Raw genomic sequence first — 14,187 nt, forward strand, 5'->3', positions numbered from 1 at the left:
ATCGCTACTAAGTAAGCGTTATAAGTGCATGCAGCTCAATAAATCCCGTTCCGAAGATTTTCTGGTGTACGCGTGTCGTGTCAATCGAGCGTGTGTCGATTTCCAGCTAAAAGGGATGAGCGAAGAGCAGCTTAAGTGTCTCGTTTTTGTGTGTGGGTTAAAGGAGGAAACGGATAAAGATTTTCGGCTCAAATTGCTCACTCGCATAGAAGAGCGCGCTGATGTAACACTCGAGCAGCTTTCGGCGGAGTGTAACCGTATTGCAAATTTAAAACTCGACAATGCAATGATTGTGGGCGAAAAGGGAGAGCAAGTGTATGCTATACAAAATGGCGATCGGCAGAACAAGCCGAATTTTCGCGCAAAGGGATCACGCCCGCGCTGGGGAAATCACGATGGCCGATCAGGAAACGATAAGCCGTCCAATCCTTGTTGGCTGTGCGGTGAACTGCATTGGGTAAAAGATTGTCCGCAAGCTACACAAAAGTGTCGAGTATGCAACAAGGCTGGTCATCGGGAAAATCGCTGTCGCAATCGAAAAGGTGTTCGCCGGGGAAGAAATCAATTTTTTTCTACTAATACCGTTAGGGTGTGCAGCGTACAAACAAACCGCAAATTTGTCAATGTATCCATCAATGGAACGGTCATACTCCTGCAGTTGGATACAGCGTCTGACATAACCGTCATAGACGAAACAGCATGGAGGAAATTAGGGCAACCATCATTGGTGAAGCCTTCAGTAAATGCGAAAACTGCCTCTAACGAAGAACTGAAGCTTTTGGGGGAATTTTCATCAACAGTTTCAATAAATAATGTCACACAACCAGCGATCATTCGCGTGGCGCCGGGTGAGCTACTTTTATTAGGAGCAGATCTAGTGGATCTTTTCGAGCTTGCATCAGTTCCTATGAATACGTTTTGTGCTACAATTTCTATTCACACGCATATCCCTCAGAATCTGCAGAAAAGTTTTTCGGAAGTTTTTAATGGCACGGGGCTCTGCACGAAAGCGCAAATCAGATTGCAGCTGAAAGAAAATAGTCGACCCGTTTTCCGTCCAAAACGGCCAGTTGCATATGCAATGCAGGCAGTAGTCGACGGTGAGCTCGAACGGCTAGAAAAAGCTAAAATAATAACGCCGGTTGATTACTCCGACTGGGCCGCTCCAATCGTCGTCGTTCGTAAGAGCAATGGTAACGTTCGAATATGTGGTGATTATTCGACCGGGCTAAACGATGCGTTGCAGCCTCACGAGTATCCCCTACCATTGCCAGACGATATTTTTGCGAAATTAGCCCACTGCCAATATTTCAGCAAATAAGATTTGTCGGACGCTTTTTCGCAAGTCGAGATCGAGGAGTGTTACAGACCTCTCTTGGCGATAAACACGCATCGGGGACTTTACCATTATAACCGTTTGCCTCCCGGCATAAAAATCGCGCCCGCGGCTTTTCAACAAATCATCGACACGATGCTCGCCGGTCTGCACGATACGTCAGGTTACATGGACGACGTAGTCGTTGGGGGCAAAACCGAAATAGAGCACGATACAAATTTGGCCAATCTGCTTCAACGCATAAGGGAGTTTGGATTCACTATCCGTGCCGAGAAATGTGCATTTAGGATGCAGAAAATCGAATATCTCGGCCATATAATCGATCGTAATGGAATCAGACCCAACCCGACAAAGATAAATGCGATTAATAATTTACCAGCACCAACAAACATACAGGAGGTTCGCTCATTTTTGGGTGCTATTAATTATTATGGCACATTTGTTCCCAGGATGCGGGATTTGAGGTACCCCCTGGACGAGTTACTAAAGGACGGTAACCAGTTCCTCTGGACGAAGCAGTGCGAGGAGGCCTTCAACAAATTTAAATGTATTTTAACATCTGACCTGCTTATAACTCACTATGACCCTAGAGCTGAAATCATCGTAGCCGCAGATGCCTCCTCCGTCGGACTGGGTGCAACAATAAGTCACACATTTAAAGACGGGTCAACAAAAGTGGTTCAACACGCGTCCCGTGCATTAACAAAAGCCGAAGCAGCATATAGCCAAATAGACCGCGAGGGATTGGCTATCATTTTTGCGGTGACGCGTTTTCATAAAATGCTGTACGGTAGCCATTTCCGGCTTCAAACCGATCATCGACCCCTGCTACGAATCTTTGGCTCCAAAAAGGGAATCCCTGTCTACACGGCGAATCGGCTCCAAAGATTCGCACTAACATTGCAGCTGTACGATTTCCACATCGAGTACATACCAACGGACAAATTCGGCAACGCAGACGTACTATCCCGGCTTATTGACAAGCATGCTAAGCCGGACCCAGAATATATGATTGCCAGCATCGAGCTTGAGGAAGCTGTAAGTTCTGTAGCCATAAAATCACTAAACACTTTTCCGATTCGTTTTAGAAAAGTTGAAAAGGCTACATGCAACGATGTTTACTTCGTAACGTATATAGGTACGTCACGAACGGTTGGCCAAGGAACGTCATACTCGGCAAGGATCTGGCACGCTTTTAAAGCCGGAAGGACGCCTTAACAACCGTTGGGAACTGCATTTTGTTCGGGGAGAGGGTAGTCATCCCCGCGGCTTTGCAGACGAGGTGCCTGAAGCAGCTCCATCAGGGACATCCAGGCATACAGCGGATGAAGGCGATAGCGCGCAGTTTCGTCTACTGTCCATCATTGGACGACGACATCACTGGCTGCGTCGCTACTTGCGATGCTTGCCAGGCCGCAGCAAAGTCTCCACGTATGTCTCCAACAGCGCCCTGGCCAAAACCATCAGCTCCCTGGCAGCGAGTGCACATCGACGCCGGACCAATCGATGGTGCATACTTCTTGATCGCAGTTGACGCCTTCACGAAGTGGCCCGAAATCGTGAAAACTGCAAGTATAACCTCACATTCCACAATCATTCTTTTGAGAGGAATATTTGCCAGATTCGGACCACCAGTCACACTGGTTAGCGACAACGGGACTCAGTTTACCAGTGAAGTCTTCAAGGAGTTCTGCGATGCTAACGGCATTGAACACATCACGACTGCACCGTTTCATCCCCAATCGAACGGCCAGGCCGAGCGGTTCGTGGATACCTTCAAGCGGGCCTTGAAGAAAATTCGAATCGAGAAGGCATCGCTTGAGGAGGCTTTGGATCTGTTCCTGCAAACATACCATTCCACCCCGAATCCAATGTTGGACCAACGCACGCCTGCCGAAGTCATGTTCAACCGGGTTCATCATCTGCTGCGGCCCTCACCATCACGGGAGTCTTCAGCGAATAGCGGTTTCCCCAAATGGCGTCCTGGAGATTTGGTTTACGCCAAAACATTTCGCGGCAATTCATGGAGTTCGATTGCAGGGGAGATCATCCGCAGCATCGGCACCGTAATGTACGATGTCATCACAACGGAGCAACGGAGGCTTCGGCGCCACGTGAATCAGCTCCGTCGTCGTACTACAGTCTCTAGGAAACAAGGAGAGCGGGATGAAGATAATCTGCCGCTACAGATCCTGTTAGAGGAGTGGGGTTTGCCCACGGAACAAAGCTCCACTCCCTTGTCCGAGCCATCAGCGCCTGTGCCCACATCGCAGCCGGATGTCTCAGCATCATCTCCGGCAGCCCCTGTGTTTCGGGAAGCAGCACATCCATCCTTGGGTGTCGAGGACGTCAACCACCAGCAGGCACGACTACCACGACGTTCTTCTAGGAGTAGAAGACTGCCTCGTAGGTTCAGCGCGTACCGGCTGAATTAAAAGGGGGAGGTGTTGGGAAAACTGAGCGCAGCACCGCTACTCAACCCTGTCGCCACGTGACAAGGGCTTGACGTACGCGTTCGGCTAAGCTCGGCGCTGCTCGGCTAAGTTCGCGACTGAAGGACTCGGGATCGGCCTCTTCATCTTTTATCCGCCGACCCGGACGGACGTAGCGCGTGCTCGTCCCGTTTTATCTTGTACAGTGCGTGTCTTGTAAACGCGTTTATTTTATGTAATTTTTAATTTGTTAAAATAAATAAGTGATAAGTTGCAAACCATAAAAATAACAAACAAGAAAAGCAGTTCAATTTCAAACACGGAGCAAAGAAGCGGCATTACTCCCCTCAGGACTTAGTGTGGGCTAAAATGTACCATAACAACAAATGGAGTTGGGCTCATGGTCAAGTTATTGAGCAAATTGGTAGTGTGCTGTACAATGTATGGTTGTCATCAACGAGGCAGCTCATTCGATCGCATTGTAATCAGCTACGAAGTCGACATGAAGCAGAGGTTTCCCAGCAAGAGCAACTAGCAACTACAGACGTTCAAATACCGCTGGCGATACTTCTCGATAATTGTGGTCTTAACGATGAAGTAGAAAGTGTGTGAGAAAACCTCACGAATGTTCGTATACGTTGTACAACTCGTTTTCTTTCCCGATATTAGAATAATTTGTCCCGGTTATGGAAATACAGGGTTTACCAGCATAATAAACAACTGTCCACTTGTTTATAACAATAGTCGTTTTGAATAGACACCGCTGTCTACCACTTGCTCACACGTCAGATGGTGTAAGCTACTCTGTTCAATTTAATAACACAATAGTTATTTTCAATCGCACAGCTGTCAGAATCGGAATCTAGGCTATATCTTTATTATGTACATGTACATGTACCCTTATCTTTCTATATTGCGTAGTTTATAATACGCAGGTTAGTTCTTCGAATGAAGCTTTAACACTGCAGGGCCATTAATTAAAGCAATTTGAGCACTCGATCGTGGGCGGTAAACAAAAATTGCAAGTTCGTATAAATATTGCCTAATGTTTACGCTTGCAAATCAAATCAAAAACAAACTGCTACCTTAAAACCACGGCAGTCATTCAACATAGTTAAAAATACTTAAAGCATTACATCAAAAGAACGTGATTATCTTCGGAAATCGAAAGGTAAGTTAGTATTGAATGCGGGAATCGTGATTATCCTTTGGTAACGATTTGAATATGTGTTTTAGGCATGTTAGAACAAGCGATAGTTCCGTGGAGTAATGACGAAGAAGAGCAGCCAACAACTTCCAAACGTAGAGCTACATCGCTGGAAGACCGAAAAAGGGTTGTTGCTGCTTATGAACGGGGCCAAACGGTGCCAAACATATGCGAGATGTTTGGATTGAACCGTTTTACGGTATACAGCATCTTGCGCAAAGTGAGATTAACCGGTGTAGTGGAAGCTAGAAAACGTGGTGGGACTAAACCCAAGAAGCTGTCGAACGATGTAATTGACAGCATTAAACGTTGGATTGACCAGGATTGCACGATATCACTACGGAAAATGCAGCAAAAATTGGAGCAGGAACATAACATACAGGCCAGCATAACCACCATAACACGAGCGATAGAAGGATTTCATTATTCTTTCAAACGTGTGAATAGACACCCAGAGAGAAGAAATGCTCCTTCTAACATTGAAGAAAGGCGAAAATATGCCGTGGAGTTTATGTCGCTTCCTCGTGAATATAGCGAGAGAAATATCATCTACATAGATGAAGTAGGCATGAACGTAAGCATGCGTGCAACAATGGGGCGTTCGGCAGTCGGCAAACCTGCAGTGGTAGTAGTACCACAGCTTCGGAGCCGCAATATTTCCATCGTTTGTGCTATGGCTAGACATGGTATTGTGCATTATGTAGCCAAAACAACTGCGATTGAGCGGGTTTCCTTTAAGGATTTTATTTTACAACTGAAAGGCAAAATGGAAGAAGTTGGAATTTTTGAACCGGTATTGGTAATGGATAATGTGGCATTTCATAAATGCAATGAAGTCAAGGAATGCATTACCCAACACATTAACGCTAGATTGCTGTATCTTCCGCCTTACTCTCCATTTCTCAACCCAATTGAGAATATGTTTAGTAAGTGGAAGAACATTGTGCGACGTGCTAATCCGGAAAACGAGAATGATCTGATGACAGCCATTGAAAATGGTGCTTCTCTAATAACATTCCAAGATTGCGAGGGCTACGTCCGCAACATGTGGGAATATATCAATAGAAGTTTAAGTGGAGAACAAATATTAGATTAATTTTAGATTTGTTATGCACATGCTTTTTATGTAACCTCCTACACACCAATATTATTGGGTTATCTGTGAACTACGAAACAATCTGTGAAACTTTTACGTTAACAATTATTATGAATTACTAATGCTACACTATTGTTATGTTCCTATTCGTATTTTGTTATTCTAATTGCGTTACCATTATGTTACCATGAATTTATTTTGAATAAAAAGATGCACAGCATTGCATTAAAAAAACATGTACCTTAAGCTCATTGACTAGTACACCTCTGCAGCCCTTTCGGCGAAGCAAGTAGCCTAATGAGAAAAGGCAAAGGCAAAGCGCCAGATGACGGCATGGGGCTGGTCATTCAGCAGAAAACCGATCGACTGCATGGTGTTAGTGTGTTACTGGTGCACATCAGGATCTTCCAGCACGAACCTACAACGAAAGACGCTTGGGTGAATAACCCGGCAAACAGGTACTTCGTAATCGATGCATTGATTAAGACCCGCAGAAGGTGTGATGGAAATTTCTCTCCTCTCTCGGTGGCACGCTAGTTTTCCCATACTCACTAATGGCTTTCCGATCGAGTAGCGTCGCTTGTAACTCACACACACACACACCTGAATTGATTTGCCTGAAGCTTCTCCGGCCCGGTGAGAAACAATAGATTTTCCTCACGCACATGAGCGTGAACATGACGCGCATAACTATACACGCGTGAAATGGTGAACCCCGATCAACAACCAGCATTCCAGCAAGCCAGCTAAATGCACACTTCTCCGCGAAGCAGCAATAATTAGAATAAATTGAGACTCAATGCATCGATTACGAAGTACCTGTTTGCCGGGTTATTCACCCAAGCGTCTTTCGTTGTAGGTTCGTGCTGGAAGATCCTGATGTGCACCAGTAACACACTAACACCATGCAGTCGATCGGTTTTCTGCTGAATGACCAGCCCCATGCCGTCATCTGGCGCTTTGCCTTTGCCTTTTCTCATTAGGCTACTTGCTTCGCCGAAAGGGCTGCAGAGGTGTACTAGTCAATGAGCTTAAGGTACATGTTTTTTTTAATGCAATGCTGTGCATCTTTTTATTCAAAATAAATTCATGGTAACATAATGGTAACGCAATTAGAATAACAAAATACGAATAGGAACATAACAATAGTGTAGCATTAGTAATTCATAATAATTGTTAACGTAAAAGTTTCACAGATTGTTTCGTAGTTCACAGATAACCCAATCATATTGGTGTGTAGGAGGTTACATAAAAAGCATGTGCATAACAAATCTAAAATTAATCTAATATTTGTTCTCCACTTAAACTTCTATTGATATATTCCCACATGTTGCGGACGTAGCCCTCGCAATCTTGGAATGTTATTAGAGAAGCACCATTTTCAATGGCTGTCATCAGATCATTCTCGTTTTCCGGATTAGCACGTCGCACAATGTTCTTCCACTTACTAAACATATTCTCAATTGGGTTGAGAAATGGAGAGTAAGGCGGAAGATACAGCAATCTAGCGTTAATGTGTTGGGTAATGCATTCCTTGACTTCATTGCATTTATGAAATGCCACATTATCCATTACCAATACCGGTTCAAAAATTCCAACTTCTTCCAATTTGCCTTTCAGTTGTAAAATAAAATCCTTAAAGGAAACCCGCTCAATCGCAGTTGTTTTGGCTACATAATGCACAATACCATGTCTAGCCATAGCACAAACGATGGAAATATTGCGGCTCCGAAGCTGTGGTACTACTAACACTGCAGGTTTGCCGACTGCCGAACGCCCCATTGTTGCACGCATGCTTACGTTCATGCCTACTTCATCTATGTAGATGATATTTCTCTCGCTATATTCACGAGGAAGCGACATAAACTCCACGGCATATTTTCGCCTTTCTTCAATGTTAGAAGGAGCATTTCTTCTCTCTGGGTGTCTATTCACACGTTTGAAAGAATAATGAAATCCTTCTATCGCTCGTGTTATGGTGGTTATGCTGGCCTGTATGTTATGTTCCTGCTCCAATTTTTGCTGCATTTTCCGTAGTGATATCGTGCAATCCTGGTCAATCCAACGTTTAATGCTGTCAATTACATCGTTCGACAGCTTCTTGGGTTTAGTCCCACCACGTTTTCTAGCTTCCACTACACCGGTTAATCTCACTTTGCGCAAGATGCTGTATACCGTAAAACGGTTCAATCCAAACATCTCGCATATGTTTGGCACCGTTTGGCCCCGTTCATAAGCAGCAACAACCCTTTTTCGGTCTTCCAGCGATGTAGCTCTACGTTTGGAAGTTGTTGGCTGCTCTTCTTCGTCATTACTCCACGGAACTATCGCTTGTTCTAACATGCCTAAAACACATATTCAAATCGTTACCAAAGGATAATCACGATTCCCGCATTCAATACTAACTTACCTTTCGATTTCCGAAGATAATCACGTTCTTTTGATGTAATGCTTTAAGTATTTTTAACTATGTTGAATGACTGCCGTGGTTTTAAGGTAGCAGTTTGTTTTTGATTTGATTTGCAAGCGTAAACATTAGGCAATATTTATACGAACTTGCAATTTTTGTTTACCGCCCACGATCGAGTGCTCAAATTGCTTTAATTAATGGCCCTGCAGTGTTAAAGCTTCATTCGAAGAACTAACCTGCGTATTATAAACTACGCAATATAGAAAGATAAGGGTACATGTACATGTACATAATAAAGATATAGCCTAGATTCCGATTCTGACAGCTGTGCGATTGAAAATAACTATTGTGTTATTAAATTGAACAGAGTAGCTTACACCATCTGACGTGTGAGCAAGTGGTAGACAGCGGTGTCTATTCAAAACGACTATTGTTATAAACAAGTGGACAGTTGTTTATTATGCTGGTAAACCCTGTAAATGCGTCTCGTTCAAATGTCCGTTTGCCACTGTATATTCAATTGTCAAGAGCTCATTACATAATTCATTTTGAGTTCATTCTGTTATCCTTATCTATGCCTATGAGTTCATTTCCTATCCTATTTATAAATTGAGTTCGAATTTCGAATTCGAACTAATAAATTCAAACCAAAATCTCCAACATTCCGGCCACCAAAGAAAGTATTTCTTTAAAACATTCAGAAAATACAATGAAAAAAAAAGAAAATGAAGAAGTGTCTCTATCTAACTTCGCCTCAGCTATAGCAAATGTTGTGCAAATGTGGTGTTGTGTTGTACTAGTTGCAAGTGTGGATCTGTCACTTCGTGTATAGTGTCGTGTGTATGTCCGGTGTGGTTGTTTACATTACGCATTTGCTTCGCGCTGATCGCCTCCTAACTTTGGTGTTCGAGGTTAATTGTCTTCACATACGTTTGGATTTGGAAGGATAGCCAATCTAGCTGCTGCGCGTACTATCTCCTTTCCTGCAGCTGTACGAAGAGTTACGACTCTAACAACCCCGTCCTTTCCAGGGTGCAATCGTGTTATTCTACCCATTGGCCACAAGGTAGGTGGTATATTGTCTTCCTTTATGATAACGAATTGCCCTTCTTCTAGCGATACTGGTGGAATTATTAAACGTTTGGCCCGGGCCTGAAGCTGCTGCAAGTATTCCGGATACCAACGCGACCATATATGCTGCATATTCTTTTGCACCAAATCAAACTCCTTCAATCTATTGGCTGCTACCTGACTCCTATCAACTTGTGGCAACGCCAACATGTTCGACCCTACCAAAAAATGACCCGGAGTGAGCGGTTGCGTGTCCGAAGGCTCACTAGAAAGCCGAGTCAGGGGTCTTGAACTTAAGCACTGTTCGACCTGCGCTAGCAATGTTACCATTCCCTCCTGAGTGAGGCTCGTACTTCCTATCGTGCGAATTAGGTGTTGTTTAGCGGATCGTACAGCAGCCTCCCACAGTCCTCCGAAGTGTGGCGCCCGAGGTGGGATAAACTTCCACTGAATTTCTTCATTGGCACACCACTGGAAAATTTCGATGCGTTCGCTATTGCTGCACTTAAACATTTCGTAGATGCGATGAAGTTCGTGTGCAGCCCCCTTAAACGTAGTAGCATTATCCGAATGCAGTTCCGCGATTTTGCCTCTGCGAGCCACGAAGCGCCTTAGTGCTGTCAAAAATGCCGCCGTAGTGAGATCATTCACCAACTCAATGTGGACCGCTCGTGTTGCAAAGCACACGAAGATAGCGATGTATGCTGTTGGCACGATATCGACCTCGTGCGAGATCTGTCAGGCGCATGTTGACATATATCGAGCTATCTTGATAATAATAACGAATAAGTCGCAATAAATCCCTCAGATGACGCTGTGACATACAGACAAGGACGAAAATACGAGACAGCTAGATCTCCAACATTAGGGCCAATTAGGAGAAAGTTCATCTAAGGTCAACTTTAGGGCAAACAAGGTCAAGGAGATCAACTGATCGAGTAAAATGCCGCCATCGTAAAAGGGACAGTAGCAAAAGTCAAGCGAAAGAAGAAAGACTATTTTTTTAACTGTGCAGCGAAAACCCTATACGCGAGGGCCAGTTGCAAGAAAGTCTGCAAAGCTACTCAAATAAATAGATTGTTACCAGGCGTAATAACATATGCCTTGGTGGGACTTCTATTGCGAACAGGCGACTTCAGCAATACCGGACCGCAATAGTCCACACCACTGACAGCAAACGGTCTCGTGGATGTAACCCTTGATGTCGGAAGATCTGCAACGGATTGTTGCACCAGTGTAGGTTTGGCCTTGAAACACTTGTGACACCGATGGAAAACCAACTTCGTCAAATTACGGCCACCGATTATCCAGAAGCGTTCACGAAGTATGGATAACAAGTGTTCCGGACCGGTGTGCATATACTTCTGGTGATACGCGACTGCTAACAATGCAGCGAGTGGGTGTTTTGCAGAAAGAAGTATAGGATGCTTCGCGTATTCTGCTATTTGTGCGTTGTGAAGCTGGCCACCAACACGCAGGATTCCCGCCTCATCAATAAAGGGGGACAGCCATTTCAGCTTCGAATTGCGTGGTACATCCTTGCCGTTTTTAACCGCGGGTAAATCGTCCGCAAATGAATCTTGCAGAGCTAACCGACACAACTGCAGCTCAGCTTGGATGAGTTCGTCTCGAGATGGAGGTGCAATCAATATAAGCATGTCCTGAATCGAAGCATGACCCTTGGCTGTCGGTGACGTAATTGCGGGTTTAGGTGTCCTCATGCATTGCACAAAACGTAAACAATACGCCATGGTTTGACGAAGTTTGAGATAGGTTGAAAACCGTGCAAATAGCTTATTGTTGAAATCGTCCTCCATCGACATTGCAGCTATTCGTGATTGTGTTACACGTTCTTCTTTTATTTATGTGGTTTGTTCAATTGCAGGTTCTCTTATAGGCCATTCTTCCTGTTTGCTGCTCAACCAATGTGGCCCATGCCACCATCGTTCACAGGATTGCAATTTGTCTGGGAGTAGACCTCGCGATGCATCGTCTGCTGGGTTGTCTACAACAGGAATATGCCTCCAGCACTTGATCCGGGTTTCTCCTTGAATTTGTGCCACCCTGTTGGCAACGAAAGGCTTCTACCTCCGTGGTGCTGAATTGAGCCAATGTAGCACGGTCATGGAATCAGTCCAAGCGAAAGCATCGTATTCACCGTTGAAGGACAGACTGACCTTCCGGAACAGTTGCGTTGCCAACCGCGCTGCACAAAGCTCGAGTCTCGCTATAGAATGTGTGTTCGACAACGATACTACTTTAGACTTAGCTGCCAACAGCTGCACCGATGTTGTCGAATCGTTTACTGCCCTGACGTAACAGCAAACACCATATGCCACCTGAGAAGCATCCGCGAAAATGTGTAGCTGCACGTTTGTTGCTTGCCGAATTGAAGTGTAACGCGGAATGCGCACTTCCCGAAGTGAATGCAGCTTGGAATGAAATGCCGTCCATTCCTTTTGGAGATGTGATGGTAGCTCACGATCCCAATCCCACGGCTTTCCTGCAACTTCCACAGCTGTTGCATAAAGAGCTTAGCGATGATAATTATTATTATTATTATTATTTATTAATCTTCAACGGGCCGTATGGCCTAATTAAGATGTAACAGTTCAATAAAAAAAATACATATCAAAAACAAGATTTGCATCGCAATTCACTGCGGCCACGGCAAAAGCCGGAGACGTTCCTTGAAGCACTGAGTTGAGATGTCGAAGTCGAAGCAATCCGAGACAGTGTTGAAGACAGCCGACATGCGGAACATAGGGTCTGACCGACCAGCACTGGAACGGGGTTGAGCGAGCCGTAGAGTTTCTCTAGACCTAAGTGTTCGGGATGGTGCATAGATATCGACTCGATGCAACAAAGGCGATGAGTCGATAGAGCCATTTAGCAATCCAGCGATGAAAGAACACTGTGCATTGCGTCTTCTAACCGAAAGAGGTTCAAGGCCTAGAAGACGGCACCGCGCAGCGTACGGAGGAAGATTATTGCGATCCTGCCAGGGAAGTAGGCGTAGGGCATATCTCGTGAGCTTACGTTGAATCGCCTCAAGTCGAGCAATTGAAGAAGCGGTAGTTGGGCTCCAGACTATGCACGAATATTCCAGAACCGAACGAACGATACAGTTGTACACAGCTTTGATGCACATGGGGTTGCGGAATTCATTAGTTGTCCGGATAACCACGCCAAGTAATTGATTTCCTCTGGCTACAACGTCATCGATATGCTGTTTAAAGTTCAAACTAGAGTCAAGCAGAACGCCCAGGTCTTTGGCATGATTCTGTCGATTAACTGCAGTGCCGTCCATGAAGTAGGTCCCAGTCACTGGGCTCCTGCATCGACTAAAAGACACACAGTAGCATTTCTCGATGCAGATAGTCAGTCCATTACGCTTGCACCAAGAACAGAAAATTTCGATGCAGTCTTGCAGGAATGTACAATCACCTGTGTTGTGAATAGGCGCAAAAATTTGTGCGTCATCGGCAAACAGACTGATACTGTCGGGAGGTAAAGCGAGGGTAACATCGTTGATAAACAATATGAAGAGAAGCGGGCCAATATTGCTTCCTTGTGGCACACCCGAGCTGCTGACTATTTCTTTGGACATGTGCTTTTCAATTTTCACGATGTATGTGCGATTAATTAGGTACGACTTAAGCCACTGTACGAGCGGGCTGGGAACTCCTAGCTTATCGAGTTTAGCGAGAAGAATTGCGTGCGGAAAAGAGTCGAATGCTGCTTTTAGATCTGTATAAATTGCATCGACTTGAGCTCCGGCATCAATTTGACTAGTGCAATAGGTTACAAATTCAACCAGGTTCGTGGTAGTCGACTTTTTTGGCACGAATCCATGTTGATACGGGCTTAGGTAGCTTCGGCATGCATGTAGCAGATTTTTGTATATCACTAGTTCGAACACCTTGGCAATGGCACACAAGGATGTAATACCCCGGTAGTTGATGGCATCTGTCCTGTCGCCCTTTTTGTGAATAGGAACCATCCAAGATTTCCTCCATGCTTTGGGAAAGTAGCCATTGGCTAGCGATGCATTGAACAATTGTGCAAGGATAGGTGCTACTGTCGTTTGACAGCGTTTCAGCACGGTAGAAGAAATTCCGTCGGGTCCAGGAGCGAAGGAAGGCTTTAGTTGCGCTAGGGCAGATAAAACGATCTCACTGTCGATGAAAGGAGTGCTCATGTTAATTGCTCCAGCCGGAGTGTTGACGAGAGCAGCATTAATGGTATCGGTATCATTCATGGCCGGTGAAAAGCAATCTGCGAAGCGATCCGCGAAGAGATTGCACATTTCATTAGTGTTGGCACTTGTTGCTCCTTTGTACGTAATGGATTTCGGTGTATGCGTGGATTTTGTTTTGCTGTTGTAGAAGCGCCAAAACGAGTCAGGCCACCTGCAGAGGTTACGTTGAATTTTACTCAAATATCTGCGATATCGAAACCTGTTATAGCTGCAGTATAAAGAGTGCGTATCAAAGTAGATCGAGCGAGATCTTTGGCAGCGGCGCGTTTGGTAGTGACGATAAGCAGCTCTTTTTACACATTTGAGTCGTTTGAGTGTGCGGTCCGCCCAGGGGGGGTTAGGTTTAGGACGCTGAACTGGGACGCATACAACAA

General features: G+C 44.9%; 1 protein-coding gene across 1 annotated transcript; it reads left to right on the forward strand.

Moving 5' to 3' along the window:
• Positions 1 to 2,661: 2,661 nt before the first annotated feature.
• On the forward strand, positions 2,662 to 3,771 carry LOC120961191 (uncharacterized protein K02A2.6-like). The gene has a single exon (XM_040384882.2). It carries the CDS (start codon positions 2,662 to 2,664, stop codon positions 3,769 to 3,771), a length of 1,110 nt encoding a protein of 369 aa, XP_040240816.2.
• Positions 3,772 to 14,187: the final 10,416 nt, after the last annotated feature.

The sequence above is a fragment of the Anopheles coluzzii genome, chromosome 2, assembly GCF_943734685.1.
Source record: "Anopheles coluzzii chromosome 2, AcolN3, whole genome shotgun sequence".
Taxonomy (NCBI): domain Eukaryota; kingdom Metazoa; phylum Arthropoda; class Insecta; order Diptera; family Culicidae; genus Anopheles; species Anopheles coluzzii.